The 16,293-nt window shown below is 39.0% G+C and overlaps 1 protein-coding gene across 2 annotated transcripts in view; it reads left to right on the top strand.

Annotated features, from left to right (window-relative positions):
• Nucleotides 1–16,293, top strand: part of EDNRA (endothelin receptor type A) — an 82,820-nt gene that overhangs the window by 61,259 nt on the left and 5,268 nt on the right. The window contains exons 3-4 of one of the 2 annotated variants that reach the window (XM_006870864.1): nucleotides 9,440–9,638; nucleotides 13,510–13,662. In XM_006870864.1, the coding sequence (XP_006870926.1) occupies nucleotides 9,440–9,638; nucleotides 13,510–13,662 (352 nt within the window). The remainder of the gene's footprint in view (nucleotides 1–9,439; nucleotides 9,639–13,509; nucleotides 13,663–16,293) is intronic. The other variant, XM_006870865.1, reaches the window with a different exon arrangement.

Below are 16,293 nucleotides of genomic sequence, written 5' to 3' on the forward strand. Positions count from 1 at the left end.
TATAATCATTGCAATGAAACAAAGTATATGATTTGTTGAATGTAAAACTGATGATCTGCCCTGTAAACTTTCACTCAATCCACAATAAAAACCTTTAAAAAAAATTTTTTTTAAAAAAACAGCAGTCATTTTACTATATCTCACAGGGTTCTGAGTTAAGAATTGGGCCAGTCTTCTGCTCCTTGTCACTTTAGCTGGGTTTGCTTCATGAATTTCAGTGTGATGCTGGACTTTCTCCTAGGTCCAGGATTGGCAGCAAGCTGAAAACCCAAGTTAGTCGAGCCCATCTCCCTTTCCATGTAGTCTCAGGCCTCCAAACATGGCCTCTTCAATGGACTCATTGGTCCAGTGTAGAATGGGCTGCTTTTCTAAAACGAAGGCCTACATCATTCCAGTTGTATGAATTTACTGGTCCAAAAAAAAAAAAAAAATGCAAGTCATCTCAAATTCAAGGACTCAATTACAGACCTTGCTGCTATCTTTAGTTAACCAATCTGGTATCGCTTTAAAATTCTTCCTGTTATTATTTTGCCCCTAAACTTCTATATTGTTAATGATTTGTTTGTCACATGTTGTTGTCCATCAGGTGTGTTCTAAAGCACAGGGACTCTGTACAACAGCAGGAAGCACTGCATGGACCTGTGCCATCCTCATTATCATTGCTATGTTTGAGCTCGTTTTTGAAGACTCTGTGTCAATTCATCTCATTGAGCCTCTTCCTCTTTTTCATTGACCCTCTGCTTTTACAAGCATGATGTCCTTCTCTAAGGATTGGTCCCTCCTGATCACATCCCTAAAAAAAGTGAGACAAAATCTCACCAGATTCACCTTCTAAGGAACATTGTGGTTGTCCCTCTTCCAAGATAGATGTGTTCATTCTTTTGGCTGTTCATGGTATATTTAATAGCCTTTGTTTGTAAAATGGTTGTTGTTGTTAAGTGTTGTCGAGTCTGTTCCGACTCATAGCAACCCTGTACAGGGTTTCTGAGGAGCAGCTGGTAAGCTTGAACCACCAACCTTTCAGTTATTTAGTACAGTGCTTATCCTACAGCACCACGCCAGTATTCTATTTGTCATATAAGAAATATAAATAATATTTTAAAAGGCCATGTTTGCTGCTAATTAAAGGGGTGCAGAAGTAAATACCAATTGCTTTTGCATCAATTCCAAATTAAAGTTATCCCATGTGTGTCCAATTAGAACTGGGCTATAGGGTTTTCAATGGATGCCTTTCAGAAGTAGACCACTGGCCTTTTCTCCTGAGGTGCCTGGGGTAGATTTGAACCTCCAACCTTTCAGCTGGCAGGTGAGCATGTTAACCATTTGCACCCAACTCCAGATGTAAAGGTACCATTTTACCTTATGAAAGTGGCAATACTAGAGAAAGAACAGGAAATTCTAATGCAGGCAAGCATTCACTGACAGACACTTGGTAGAAACTTGTTTTTTAAGGTTCTTGACTAACATTTTCATTCAGTTGATCCAGTAATCTCTCTTAAGATAATAATCCAGGAAAATAACTCAAAAGGAGAAAAATATGTGTGCATGCATGCTTATTGATGTGTAATAACACTCGAAATGATATGGATATAGGAGAAAAATTTTAATTGTATCATATTGTCATACTGGTTGGTAACCTTTATCATTCTAAATCCATGCATATGTATAAAACTGAGAGTATTTTAAATGTAAAGTGAATGAAACTAAGTGTAAATGTATAACTAATATGATTATCATATATAGTCAAACTATGCCTATGAAGCCAAGATGGCCAGACTTCATCACTCATACTTCAGACATGTTATAGGGAAAGACCAGTCATTGCTGGAGAAGGACATCATGCTTAGTAAAGACCCCCAACGAGCTGGATTGACACAGTAGCAGCAGCAATGGGCTCAGGCCTAACTGCAATTATGAGCATAGTGCAGGACCAGGACACGTTTTGTTCTGTTCATAGAGTTGCTGAGCTGGAGCCAACGCGGCAGAACTTTACAACAACAACGTGCCTGTGAGGATAAAAGTGGGCAAATAATCTGATGACAAAAATCAATTTTGTTGAAGTAGTATCTTTTGAGTTTACATTTTATTTTAAAGTATTTGAAGGTGCATTTAATAATAAATTTAAAATTAGGAACCCTGGTGGTGCTACAGGTTAAGTGTTGGACTGCTAACCTCAAGGTCAGAAGTTCAAACCCACCAGCCACTCTGCAGGAGAAAAATGAGGCTGTCTGTTCCCATTAAGATTCACAGTCTTGGGATCTATGGAACAGTTCTACTGTATCCTATAGGGCTGCTATGAATTGGAATTGGCTCAAAGGCAGGGAATCCCAGACCATACCTTAAAGATTTAATAAACATGCATTATATGCCACCAGGCTTTGAAGACATGTAAAACCTACTTGTAGTGACACACACAATGATAAACATCTTTACATAAATAAAACATATAATTCAAATTTTTATTCTGGCATGTCACATGACAGGGTACAAGGTGGTGTCATGGGAACAGACTCCTCTGGGAGTTAGCTGACCAGGGCCCTGATCCAGGCTCTGCATAACTCCCTGAAGACCAGACAGAAGACATAACATGCCAATACCCAGGTTCCCAACCAGAACACAGAGGCAGCGAGGTCAGCTCAGAGATACCTCCTGGTATTCTGAAAATAATAGATTTTTATGTTTCCTAATTCAGGGATGGCTTGAAAAATTAGCAAATATTCAAAATGTAGTATGATTTTGCCTTTGACTAATAAAGTAAGACAAGTGCAAAGAAAAGAAACATTTAAACATTAAAAAAAAAAAAAAAAAAAAACCTGTTTAACAAATACTCTAGCACACACGGTAGCTCCATATGATAAGCACTGGAGTGCAAACCACAAGGTCAGTGGTTCAAGCATATCAGTCACTCGACGGGCGAAAGATGAGGCTTTCTGCTTTGACAAGGATTTAAAGCCTCAGAAACCCTATACAGGGTCGCGATACATTGGACCCGACTCAATAGCATCTAACAACAACAGCATTACTCTAGTTAGGTGCTGAGGGTGGAACAAACAATTAACTCACTCAGCTACTAACCAAAATGTTAGGAGGTTCAAGTCCACCCAAAGGCACCTCAGAAGAAAGGCTTGGATATCTACTTCTAAAAATTAGTCATTGAAAATCCTATGGAGCACATTCTTTGATGGTTACCAGGAAGGAGAAGGGAAGGGTAAATCACTAACTAGAGAATAGACTAATGCAAGAACGGGGAGGCAACAGTTTAGAAAAAGATGAAGAATAAAGATGACCCTACGGAACACAGTTCTGCTCTGACACATGAGGCTGCCATGTTGTTGTTGTTGCTAGGTGCGCTTAAGTTGTAGCGACTTATACACAACAGAACAAAGCACTGCCATGTCCTTTGTCACCCTCACAATCGTTGCTACTCTTGAGCCCATTGCTGTTGCCATTCCACCTTGTTGGGGATCTTTCTCTTTTTCTCTGACCCTCCACTTTACCAAAGATGATGTCCTTCTCCAAGGACTGGTCCCTCCTAATGATATGTATGAAGTATGAGAGATGAAGTCTGACCATCTTGGCTTCTAAGGAGCATTCTGGGTTTACTTCCTCCAACACAGATTTGTTTGTTCTTTTGTTGATTCATGGTACTTTAATATTCTTCTCCAACACCATAACTCAAATGCATAAATCCTTCTATGGTCTTCTCTATATTCATTGTCCAACTTTCACATGCATATGAGGTTATTGAAAATACCATGACCTGAATCCGGTGCACCTTAGTCCTCAAACTGACAAAATTTGCTCATGAACACTTTAAAGAGGTCTTATGCAGCAGATTTGCCTAATGCAACACGTCGTTGGATTTCTTGACTGGTGCTTCCACGAGTGTTGATGGTTGATCTGAGCAAAATGAAGTCTTTGACAACTTCAATCTTTTCTCCATTTATCTTGATGTTATTTATTGTTCTGGTGGTGAGGATTTCTGTTTTCTTTACATTGAGGTACAACTCGTAAAAAATATTAAAGGAAAAGATTCTAATGAATATCATCATTAGTTTGTACCATCCATAACATCACATGGTTATTGAAGGGACAAACTGGTTATGATTAATTTTCTAAATTAAACCAAACCCAAACCACTGCCATTAAGTCAATTTCAACTCATAGTGGCCCTGCATAGGGTTCCTGAGACTCTCTCTCTTTACAGGAGCAGGTAGCTTTATCCCATAGTGGGTTTCAACCAACCTTACAGTTAGCAGTCCAACGTGACTGGGTGCCTTACAGTGCCACCTGGGTGCCTTACAGTCCCACAAAACAATCCTTAAAAAACAAAAGTCAGATACTGCTGTGGTAAACTTGACAATAAAAATTATCCCTACTTAAAATAAAATTTTTATTTTTATTTTGCACGGTTGGTGTTATTGCTATTGTTACTTGTGATCAGATCTACTCCAATTCATGACCACCTTACATAAAACAACAAAGCACTGCCCAGTCCTGCACCATCTTCCAGCACTACATAAGAATGTTCTATTGTGATCCATAAGGTTTTCATTGGCTGATTTTCAGAAATGGATTAGCAGGCCTTTCTTCTTAGTCTAGAAGCTCCACTGAAATCTATCCATCACGGATGACGCTGCTGGATTTTAAATAGTAGTACAGACCTTACAGCATCACAGCAATAGCCGTCACCACACAACAAACTGACAGACAGGTGGTAGATTCGTGTTATTGTTGTTAAGTGCTATTGAGTCAGTTGCAACTCATACAACCCTGTATAGGGTTTCCAAGGTTGTAAATCATTTAGGGAACAGAAAGCCTCATCTTTTTTCCATGGTGAAGCTGGTGGCCTCCAATTGCCAACCTTGTGGTTCGGAGACCAATAGTTGTAATATGGAGCCACCAAAGGTAGTAGATTAGATATGTAGTATTCTGAGAACTTGTGACTCATTATAAAATTAATTTAGTCTGTGAATGGAGGTATGGTGTGGCACTATAGGAAAAACACTGGACTGCTAACCTCAATGTCAACAGTTCAAACCTACCAGCAGCTCCTTGGAAACCCTACACAGGGACTCTATGAATTAGAACTAAATCCAAGGCACTTAACAACAACAACACTCTGTGAATTTATTTATCGTAAGAACATGCGGACCACATTTTCTAACTCAAACCACCTTTGCCTTCAATCCTGCCTAGAAATCTGGCTTTCTTAATTTCATGAGAAAACAAGGTATTTTTATCTAAATCACCTTTCCTGGAAGCTGAACTGAGAACAAATAGTAATCTATCTGGTCGACAGCCTTGGGATACAGACACCCCACCTCCCTTCTCTCGAGCTTTTATTGGACATCAAGCTGCCAGTCTAATTAGGCAACAAAGAAAAGTAAACAAAAATGGAAAGCAAAATAAACAGTTGTCTTGATCCCACTGGAAATAACCCATAAAATAAAAATGCAGTCTTGGCTATACAGTGAAAGGATTTTCTTGGTCTGTTTTCATAGCTTTGTTTCATTCCTTCCCAAACTAATCTGGACCTTTTTAGCGATTGTTATTGTACACCCATCTCATTTGCCCTAAAAATCTTCTGCAGAACAACTGTCCAGTAATTTGTGCTGCGTATATGCCATCTGGATAGCATCATGCTACCAAATCTATAGGTTCTAATCTATAAGCAACACACTTTGCCTGATGGCACATCAGCTAAACCTTTAATAACCAAAAGGTTGGTGATTCGAACCCACCCAGAAGTTCCACAGGAGAAAAAAGCTAGTGATCTGCTCCTATAAATATTACAGTCTAGAAAACCCTATGAGGAAAAGTTCTACTTTGTCGCATGGAGTTACTATGAGTCCAGGTTGACTCAACAGCTCTACAAACAATCCATAGGCAACTGCAATGACAAAGGAAGACTGCAATGAACCTAAGATGTGTATCCTCACAGATACCCCTTTTCTAACTTTTCTGAGACAGAACAAGCAGTCCCCTTGTTATGAATTTATTTAGGGACAACTCCTCCTTGCCCTTGAATGTTATGTAAATTTGTCCTCATTTAAAACAACTGAACCAACTCCTACTTTTAACAAATTCTTCATCACAATTCCCTTCACTTGCTCGGCATGCAGTTTTTAAATGATGACAAAGACTTCGAGCCTTTTCTTGCACTTAAGTAAACCTAAATCAGAACCATATGCTCCCATTTCAACGTACCTACAAATTCTTAAAGACACACTTAGGAGTGCATTTCACTGAGTGACCGTTTGTATACCAAATATAAGCTATAGGGGCTGATCATGGCTGATGTGAGTACCTTATAACTGCTTTTGTCTTTATTTGGCCAAACTCTCTATTAAGTTACTTGCCTTGTGAACCCAGGTTCACCTGTCTCCAATCCTGGGTCTGTTTTACAGCCCTCTTCTGGCACTATCTAATGAGAGCTATAAAAAGAGAATGTTTCTTTTCCATTACAACAGAAAATAAAATGTCAAGAATGAAGCCATAAAAATACCATACTATGTCACAAGTCCTTTCTTAATAGAAAGTCTAAAAGCAGTTAGCACTAAACCATAACATCAGGTCAAAGAATATAGAGTTTCTGAAACCAAACCTCCTTTATACTTAAAATTTAAATGTGATTATTACGATTTAAAAAAATACTAAAGAAATAATACAAGCACAATCTATTAATGCCTATTTATTTTTTAATAGGCATACGTGTTCAGTTATGTTAATGTCCTATGCTGTATAAGCCATTCTTTTCTATTAGATTGTAAATTCTAAAGATTTGAAACCAAGGTCATTTTAACTCTTTTTTATATGCGCTATCACAAGGCCATAATTGGAGAAATATAGCCATCCTCAGACACTTCTCAGAAATATTATTTATTTACTAAAACTCCCACCTAGTGCAAGGCCACTCTGATCATATTTTGAGGGACGAAATGATGAAATATCTATTATGGCTATTTACTTATGGATACCTAGACTCACTTCATAAAAAATGCTTCAATGTTATTTTTTCTTTAACATATAAGAAGGAATAAGATACTAATATAACAGGGACAGAAGTCATGGTGTGACACTGAAGGTTAATGCGCTGGACTGCAAGGTCAGTTTGAATCACAAAGTTGGCGGTTCAAGCTCACCAGCCACTCCTCAGAAACCCTATACAGGGTTGCTATGGGTCAGAACTGACTCGATGGTACTCAGCAACAACAATAGGAACAAGCAGCTTTCACACCCTTTCCATCATCCATTTTCCCCCAGTTCACCTTCTTGAGATTTATTATTTATTTTGACCCCAAATTAAGATCTCAAACTCAGGCAGTCGATTTCCAGTGGTGATACTGTTAGTGGCCCCATGTGTTTTTCACAACAAGGCTCACAGAAAATTCCTAACAAAGCTGATGGTTAGTCTCTGAGCAACCCATAGACCACACTTCATCTTGACCCACATTAAGTACAGGCTCCCCAGCTTACAAACATTAGACTTCCTAAAAACTCTTGTTGTTGTTAAGTACCACCCAGTCAGTTCTGACTCATGATGCCCCTGTATAGGGTTTTCAAGTAGCAACTGGTGGGTTTGAACCGCTGACTTTGTGGTTAGCAGTCCAGTGCTGATCCTACAGAGGCCCACCAGTGCAACTTGCTCTTCAGTGTTATATAAAATTGCCCTCATTTTGAAACAGTTGAGCAAACTAGATGCCATCGAGTCAGTTCCAACTCATAGTGACCCTGTGTACAACAGAACAAAATACTGCACCATCCTGACAATCGTTGCTGTATTTGAGCTCATTATTGCCGCCACTGTGTCACTCATCTCATTAATGACCCTCCTCTTTACCAAGCTTCTTGATGTCCTTCTCTAAGAGAAACTAGTCCCTTCTGAGAATGTGCATTTTGCAGTCACAACTAATTCTTCATCACATCACCTTTACATTGAAAAGGCTTTGAGCCATTTCTTGCAATAAAACTCCAAACTCAAAACCACTTGCATCAAGTTGATTCCTACTCATAACAACCCTCTATGGGGATTCTGTGGAGCAGCTGGCTGGCTGCCTTGCAGTTAGTAGCCCAGTGCCTAACCCACAGCACCACCACTAAAGTAAATTGAAATAAGAACAAGTATGCACATGTTCTGATTTACCTACAAGTTCTTAAAGACACAATTAGAAGCAAAGGAGCTCTGGTAGCGTAGTGGTTACGAATCAGGCTGTGAACCGCAAGGTCGGCAGTTCGAAACTACCAGCTGTTCCGTGGGAGAAAGATGAGGCTTTCTGCTCCCGTAAAGATTTACAGCCTCAGAAACCCTGTACAGAGTTGCTATGAGTCAGAACCGACTCCATGGCACACAACACCAACAACAACAACCATTCCTAACTCCAGAGACTGCCTATAGTTCTATGAACATGCTGTTGTTGTTAAGTGCTAGCAAATCAGTTCTGACTCATAGTGACCCTGTATAGGGTTCCCAAAGGGGCCCTGGTAGCATAATGGATTATGAGTTGTACTGCTAACTGGAAGGTCAGAAGTTAAAATCCACCAGCTGCTCCGTGGGAGAAAGATGGGGCTTTCTGTTCCCATAAAGTTTTATAACCTTGGAAATTCTGTGCAGGTTTTCCTAGAAGTCAGAACCAGCGCCAGAGCACACAACCACCACCACCACCACAGGCTTTCCCAGAAGCAGGTGGTGAGTTTGAACTGCCAACCTTGTGGTTAGCAGTCCAGTGCTTTATTCTATAGCACCACACTAGGATTCCTCATAACCACATATATATGTTTATATTAAGTATGAAAGGAAAACAACAATAAGCCCACATGAAGGAAAAAAGATAATATTTGGGGCCATTCCAAAATTTATTCGACTCTTTGCCATCTTTACTTCCATCTTCTTTTATTATTTCTTTTTTCTAACTCTATTCCTTCATTTAAAACAAGTATCACTCACACACTAATAGTTTATATGCTGCTTTCAGAATCTGATCAATGGCAGAGATTTCCCCAATGATTATTATTTTAAGTTTTCATTTTGAAAGAAAATGTAGCTTACCAGCTTTCTGCCTCAAATGAGTTTCAGTTCCATAGTGCCAATACTATTTAGTTATGGCCAAGATGGCCAAACTTCATCCCTCCTACTTCGGACATATTGTCAGGAGGGACCAGTCACTGGAGAAGGATATCATGTTTGGTAAGGTGGAGGGTCAGAGAAAAAGAGGAAGACCCCCAGCGAGATGGATTGGCCAAGTGGCAGCATCGATGGACTCAAGTGTGGCAACAATAGTGAGGTTGGCCCAGGATCGGGCAGTGTTTTTTTCTGCTGTGCATAAGGTCGCTATGGGTCAGTATGGACTCGATGGCACCTAACAACAACAACAACAATGATCTTTAAGGTATTCTTAATTGGTTCCATCTCCTCATATTTCTTTTCATTTTTAATCAGGTACAGAGCAGTTGCCTCTTGGAGTCGTGTTCAAGGAATTGGGATTCCGTTGGTCACCGCCATTGAAATTGTCTCTATCTGGATCCTTTCCTTCATCCTGGCAGTCCCTGAAGCAGTCGGGTTCGTCATGGTGCCCTTTGAATACAAGGGTGAACAACACAGAACCTGCATGCTCAATGCCACATCAAAATTCATGGAAGTGAGGATACTTTACAAAGAATGAATTGGGGAAAGGAAGAAGTGTCTATTTATTTTTTTCACCACCTTAAAACTTTTGTGATACTGTCGGATAAGCACTGGACTGCTAGCCACAAATTGGCAGTTCAAGCCCACCAGTCACACCTCAGAATCCCTATGTTGTTGTTAAGTGCCATCAAGTCAGTTCTGACTCACAGTGGCCCTGTATTAAGGCTAGTGAGTTAGAATTGCCGACCTTGTGGTTAGCAGTCCAGTGCTGGTCCTATAGCGCCATACCAGAACTCCCAGAAACCCTATGCAGGGTCACTATGAGTCTGAACTGACTCAACAGAACTTAACACAACACAGCAACATCTTAAAATTTGACCTCTCCACAATACAAGTGTGACTTACTCCACCAGTTCAGTAATATGTTCTTCAGTTGCAGAAAAAGTAGATATAAAACCAGTTTTTAGCTTCTTGACTGGAACAAAATTAGCTTTTATACTGTTGAACAACTGTAGACACACTATTTTTCTGTATCAAACAACTAAAAATTCTGAAGCAAATTTACCAAAAAAAGATTAGAATATATGAATGGGCATCAAATATTTATTTTCACATAAAAATTCATTATCTTTCTATTCCATTTTCATATGAACTTCTTGAACCCCTTGGTGTATGTGTATATAATATTACTTATTTTTATAGTAAGGGATACAATATCTGAAGGGCATACTGATGTTTATTCTATATTACTTGGAGAAATACACACTACTCATTCACATTCTTAAAGATAGACTTATTCAGAGAATGAAGTGTATATATATATATATATATATATATATATGTAAGTATAGAATTATGTCAAATATACAAATTAGAAAATTGGTGAGCTTGTTTTAAAAAGTATTTTGACTTAATGTACCTGACCACATTAATGTTTTTCTGAAAAGCTAAATCACATGGCTGAGTGTATTAGGGAACATATTTAAAATGCATATTTCCTTTGCAAAACAAGTTACATGTGGACTGAAGAGGAAAACCAAAAGGCTAACTATTTCACTTAAGTCAGCATAATTTAATGCTTTGATGTGAGTTTTCATGCAGCTCAGATTCCACATTTAATGGTTTACAGACATCTCAAGGTATGCTTTCTTAACTTGGAAAATTCACAAAATTAGTGGTTTTCCAGTTGACTAGTTATCCTGCTCAGAGACTCTTATTTTCAAATTAAAAGTGCTTGTAAGAACTGCCAAGCTGGCAACCTTAAAATTGAGGTTTTCTGTTTACCTACTAGTTTTTTCTATGTGGCCAGTCTCCACAGTGAAAAACAAAGTAGACAGTAGGTGGTTATCAGAATTTGGAAAGATATTCCAGACTAAAACAAGGAGAGAAAACACTCACTGGAAGAAGAAACTTACTAATCATTGGAGGTAGAATGAAATGGGCTGATTCCTGAAGACTGAGTCTCCAGTATAGACACGTACAAGCAAACGATGGCTTACCCTCCAGACAGAGAGAGTTGCAGTAAAGGATATGAGTTTGAACCGTTAAAGTTTTAGATTTCATTTCAAGTCTAAAGTCTACGTATTATCTTTCTTTTCCTGGCCTTTTCTGTTTCTTACTTTATTTCACTTCTGTTGTTTACTCTTTTCTCTTCAACTTTGCTCTAACCTAGACTGACAGGAGGCATCTCCACACTCTTGCTGATGACATCAGTTCAAAAGAAATGTGTGGCCCCTCTCTCTGCAGGCCTGTAATGCAGAGGGGGCAGGGGACTCTTCCCTTCTCTTAGGGGTCAGCTTCCAGACCCTTTGCAGCTGCTTCTGGGCCATTCGCACCCTGCCAGCAGTGCACCAGGAAGGAGCAGGCACAAAAGGAGACTGCTCAAAGGAGTTTTTGTGTTAAGCTTAAAAAGAGAAAGAGTCCTTTCTCAATTTTTTTTTGAAGTTCAGAGCTTAAATCTTTCTAGGGCCTGATACAGATATAGAAATATTTGCGTTAGCAAATCTGAGGATACCAACTCTTTTGAGATTTGGTACTTGACCTGAGAACAGGAGTCTGTAAATTTGAATAGGAAGAAAATTATATATATTCACTATGCTGTGGGTTAATGCACTGGACTGCATAGCGGGTTTGTACCGCAAAGTCAGCAGGTCAAGCTCCGCAGCCTCACCTATGGAACCCTATACAGGGTCGCTATAGGTTGGAAGCCACTCAACAGCACTTAACAACAACAACAGCAACAAACTGAAATTTATCACATCCTTCTATCATGAATGTAGACAATAAAACACAGAAATGTTTATCATTACCCATGACTTTTTCACAAATAGAAATCACAGGCATTTTCATATCACATGATAATTGTGCTGTGTTATTATTAAGTGCCGTTGAGTGAGTTCCGACTCAGAGTGACCCTGTATAGGGTTTCCAATGAACCACCAACCTTGAGGTTAGCAGTGCAGTGATTATCCTTCCTAGCCACACCAGGACAATTGCTGTGAGATCTCAAAATACCATTTATTCTTATCACTACTTCAATTATACTATTAGTGATTAGAGCCAACTTTAGATTTGCTATTTAATTGGCTAAGGAAAACACTGATGAGGAAACTTCAGACTTTCACAGAAAAACTCCATTCTCTTCTAATTTGAATTTTCCATGAACTTTTTGAAGCCCCCCTCCTATATTACTAGGTCAGAATTTTATTTTCAATATTTTGATAACTGTGTTTCAGTAGAGTTAGTTCCCTTTATAACCTTATACATTTTATTTTATGCATTATTCTATTTTATATTTTATTTAAGAATTATTCTCAGAGGGAATTACTGTTTTCATCAGACTTCCAAAGGGGATTCATGGCATAAAAATAGTTAAGAGCCCCGCTTAGAGTTTTTTCCCCCCGGAAACATTTATAGATTATTTTAATAGACATGTTATAAATGTAGCCCACTGGGTCTCTTTCTATATTCAGAAAATGACCAGTTTTTTACAGCACAGTCAAATTTTTTTACTGTGGGAACTGAGTTATTACAGTAGGCTGATTTATCCTTAGTAAATAAATTATCAGGAGAAACATTATTAGGAAAAGAAAAGCATTTCTTTCCCAAGTCAGTGATTAATTTAGTGGGAGTAAAATTTTAGATATAATTTTCCAATACTAATTATATCTGGTATTAAGTGTTCTTAAAAAATAAAAATAAAAACCTGGATAATCCTGGTGTTTACAAATCCTGCCTTCAGGGAGATAATGCTAAATATGCCTTCAGATAAGAGATTCTGCCTCAATGGTTTACAGGTGGTAAATATTAACAGCAGGAGAAAGACTATTCCTGCTTTCTTACTGATGGCTGAAATGGGCTCCCTAAGCTAGGAGGTCACATAGCAGGCATACCAGGCAAAGGGTTAACTCCCACTAACCAAGGCTACACAGATAAGCCATTCATAACCTTCACTGTTTCCAAACAAGATGTCAGCATGAAGTACACTTTAACCACAGTAGTCAAATGTAAACCAGACACTAGCAAAATGTTAAGACTCATCAATGAAGAAAGATAAATATATGGTCCTTGTAACCCCAAAAAAACATTTTGAAAGCATTGGAAGGGAATTCTTTTTTTAATTGATCAGAGCTCTTTCACTGAGGAACTAGAAGCAACTTTAGATTATAAAAAGTATTTTTTTAGAAAGAATTTTCTTGATGTGTTATTCATGGACTTGCAAATTGAATTGAGTTTTGAGTACACCCTTTCCCGTGGTCCCATCATTGTAACCTAGTGGGCATGAATATATACACGTATCTGTTTATATGAAGATCTTGAAGCTCGCTGAGACCCTGCACATTCAATTTCATGCTCTTTTTCTCGCTCTTTTCTTCACGTTCTAGTTCTACCAAGATGTAAAGGACTGGTGGCTCTTTGGGTTCTATTTCTGCATGCCTTTGGTGTGCACCGCAATCTTCTATACCCTCATGACTTGTGAGATGTTAAACAGAAGAAATGGCAGCTTGAGGATTGCTCTCAGTGAGCATCTTAAACAGGTAAGACTAATAAGGTCCTGGAAATCTGGCTAAGACTGCCCTAGACATAAGGTCCCCAAATCCTGTAGTCACACACGTGCCAGCAGATAGATATAGCCTGGCTTCCTACAAGGAAAAACAATGTTTGGTAAGCGTTTGATTTATAATTATAGTGTTAAGAATTTCTTTTGTGAAACAGAGACTCTGTCAGTAAAACATGTGACTCAGGAGGGTGGGCTCAAACTAAAAAGGAAAATGTATTGATTTTTATTCATTTATGTTTGCCAAGAGTATGTTGAGAGAGAATGTGTACATGTGTATGTATAAGCATGCACTTATTGTTGTGTGCATTGAACCACTTGGAGCTGTAGTAAGCTTAAAAGAAGGCTATTATTTGCTTCCTAGAAAGCATTGCAAGCTTGTTAGGGAGATAAATACAAATGTGAACCAACTGGTAAATAAAATCCCAAGATGTGGTAAAAAGTATCCCATCTGTAGAAAGCAAGGGAAGAAATCAGTGAGAGTCACGGGGAAATTGTTCATGGTGGAGGGGGACTATACATGGATAAAGAGGATTGATGGATGAAAAGGACAGAGAGCACTTCAGATAGGAGCACAGGCATCTCATTATAACATGCAATGAGCACCACGTACTTGGGAAGTGATGTTGTTGTTGTTAAGTGCCGTCGAGTCGGTTCCGACCCATAGCGACCCTGTACAGGGTTTCCGAGGGTGTAAATCCTTACGGGAGTAGAAAGCCTCATCTTTCTCCCGCGGAGCGGCTGGTAGTTTCGAACCGCTGACCTTAAGGTTCGCAGCCCGATTCGTAACCACTACGCTACCAGAGTGATAGAAGAGATGAATTTGTCTAAAGCAAAATCTAAGGGAAGACTCCTGATGGGAAATGGGATTGGCTACATATATGGTGGTGGTGGTGGTGGTAGTCAGTAAAGTCAATTCCAACTCATAGAGACCCTGTATAGGGTTTCTGAGGCTATAAATCTTTACAGACAAGAGCAAAAAAGTCTCATCTCTCTTCCACAGAGTCACTGGTGAATTCGAACTGCTGACCTTGAGGTTAGCAGCCCAATGCGTAACCCACTACACTACCAGCGCTCTTTAGGTTCATAAGTTGAGTTCCATATTATAGACAATCCAAGGTTCTAGAAAAGTGGTTAAGTAATTGGCTGCTCATCAAAACGTCAGTGCTGTGAACCAGGACTTTTTAACCAGTGTATTCCAGTTTGACTTCCCTGCTGAGAATTTGCATTTCCACTCCCATAAATATTGTTGCTAAGTACTGTCAAATCGATTCAGACTCATAATGACCCTGTACAGGATTTCCATGGAGCAGCTTGTAAATAGTGAACCAGGATCTACATGTTAACAAGATGTCTACATAAGAATTGTATTTGTTATTGTTGTTGTTGTTGTTAAGTGCCATTGAGTCAATCCAGACTCATAGCGACACTATACAGGGTCTCCAAGGAGCAGTTGTTGGGTATGAACTGCAGACCTTATGGTTTTCAGTCCAGTGCTGATGCTACAGCAACGCCGCCAGAATTCCTCCCAGATATATGGGGTCCTTCAGAAAGTTCATGGGAAAATGGAGAGAAAAGATAATGAAATTTTTCCGTGAACTTTTTGAAGGCCCCTCATACTGAGTCAGAATCTATATTTTCATAAGATGCCCAGGTCATTCTTATATAACCCCAGATGTGACGCCATAGGATAAGCACTCAATCTCAAGGTCAGTTTGAACCACAAGGTTGGCAGTTCAAACTCACCAGCTGCTTTTTGGAAACCCAACACTGGGTTGCTCTACGTCTAAACCGACTCAAGGGCACTTAACAACAACAACAATTCTTATGTAGACATCTTGCTAACATGTAGATCCTTGCTAACACTATTCACCTGCTGCTCCTTGGAAATCCTAGACAAGGTTGCTATCAGTCAGAACTGACTCAAAGGCATTTAACAACATATCTGGGGTAGAAATGGAAAATCTCAGCAGGGGGTCCAACTGGAATGGCCAGCCTCTTTGTGGGAGAGTGAATGGCAGTCAGCCTCTGTAAAGATTACAGTATTGGTACAGTTCTACTCTAGGATCACTAAGTTAGAATGTACTCAATGCCAATGAGAAATTCTAGGAGTTGAATAAATTAGTAGGAGGTTATTTTTTATCACTTAAGGACAGTACAACAGAACATATAAAGCTGTGAGCTTTATAAGACAAAACTTGGCCCTTCTCCTTGCTATGTCTATAACTTGAATTACTTAACCTCCATGAGCTTCTATTGTTGTCCCTCATAGAACACATCATGGGCATTACCCAATTAATGTAATGGAGCCCAATACAGTAGATCACTAAGCAAATGTTAATACATACTGATTCAACAGGTAAAACTAGGGCTGCAGGTAAGTTCTTGGTCTCAACAGAGAGAGCATTCAACCTCAGGAAAAGTTACTGTGAGTTGGATGATGGAACTTATATAAATCTGTCCTTTGTAATTACCATACACAAACATCATTATATCATGAGCTACTCTTTCCCACCACTGTACTGATTTTCCTTAGCTGCAGCTCCTCATCCCTCATATTTAAAATGCATCTTGAACAAAAATATATATATAATGAGATGTTGTTGTTGTT

This window comes from Chrysochloris asiatica, unplaced genomic scaffold (genome assembly GCF_000296735.1).
Source record: "Chrysochloris asiatica unplaced genomic scaffold, ChrAsi1.0 scaffold00155, whole genome shotgun sequence".
Classification (NCBI taxonomy): domain Eukaryota; kingdom Metazoa; phylum Chordata; class Mammalia; order Afrosoricida; family Chrysochloridae; genus Chrysochloris; species Chrysochloris asiatica.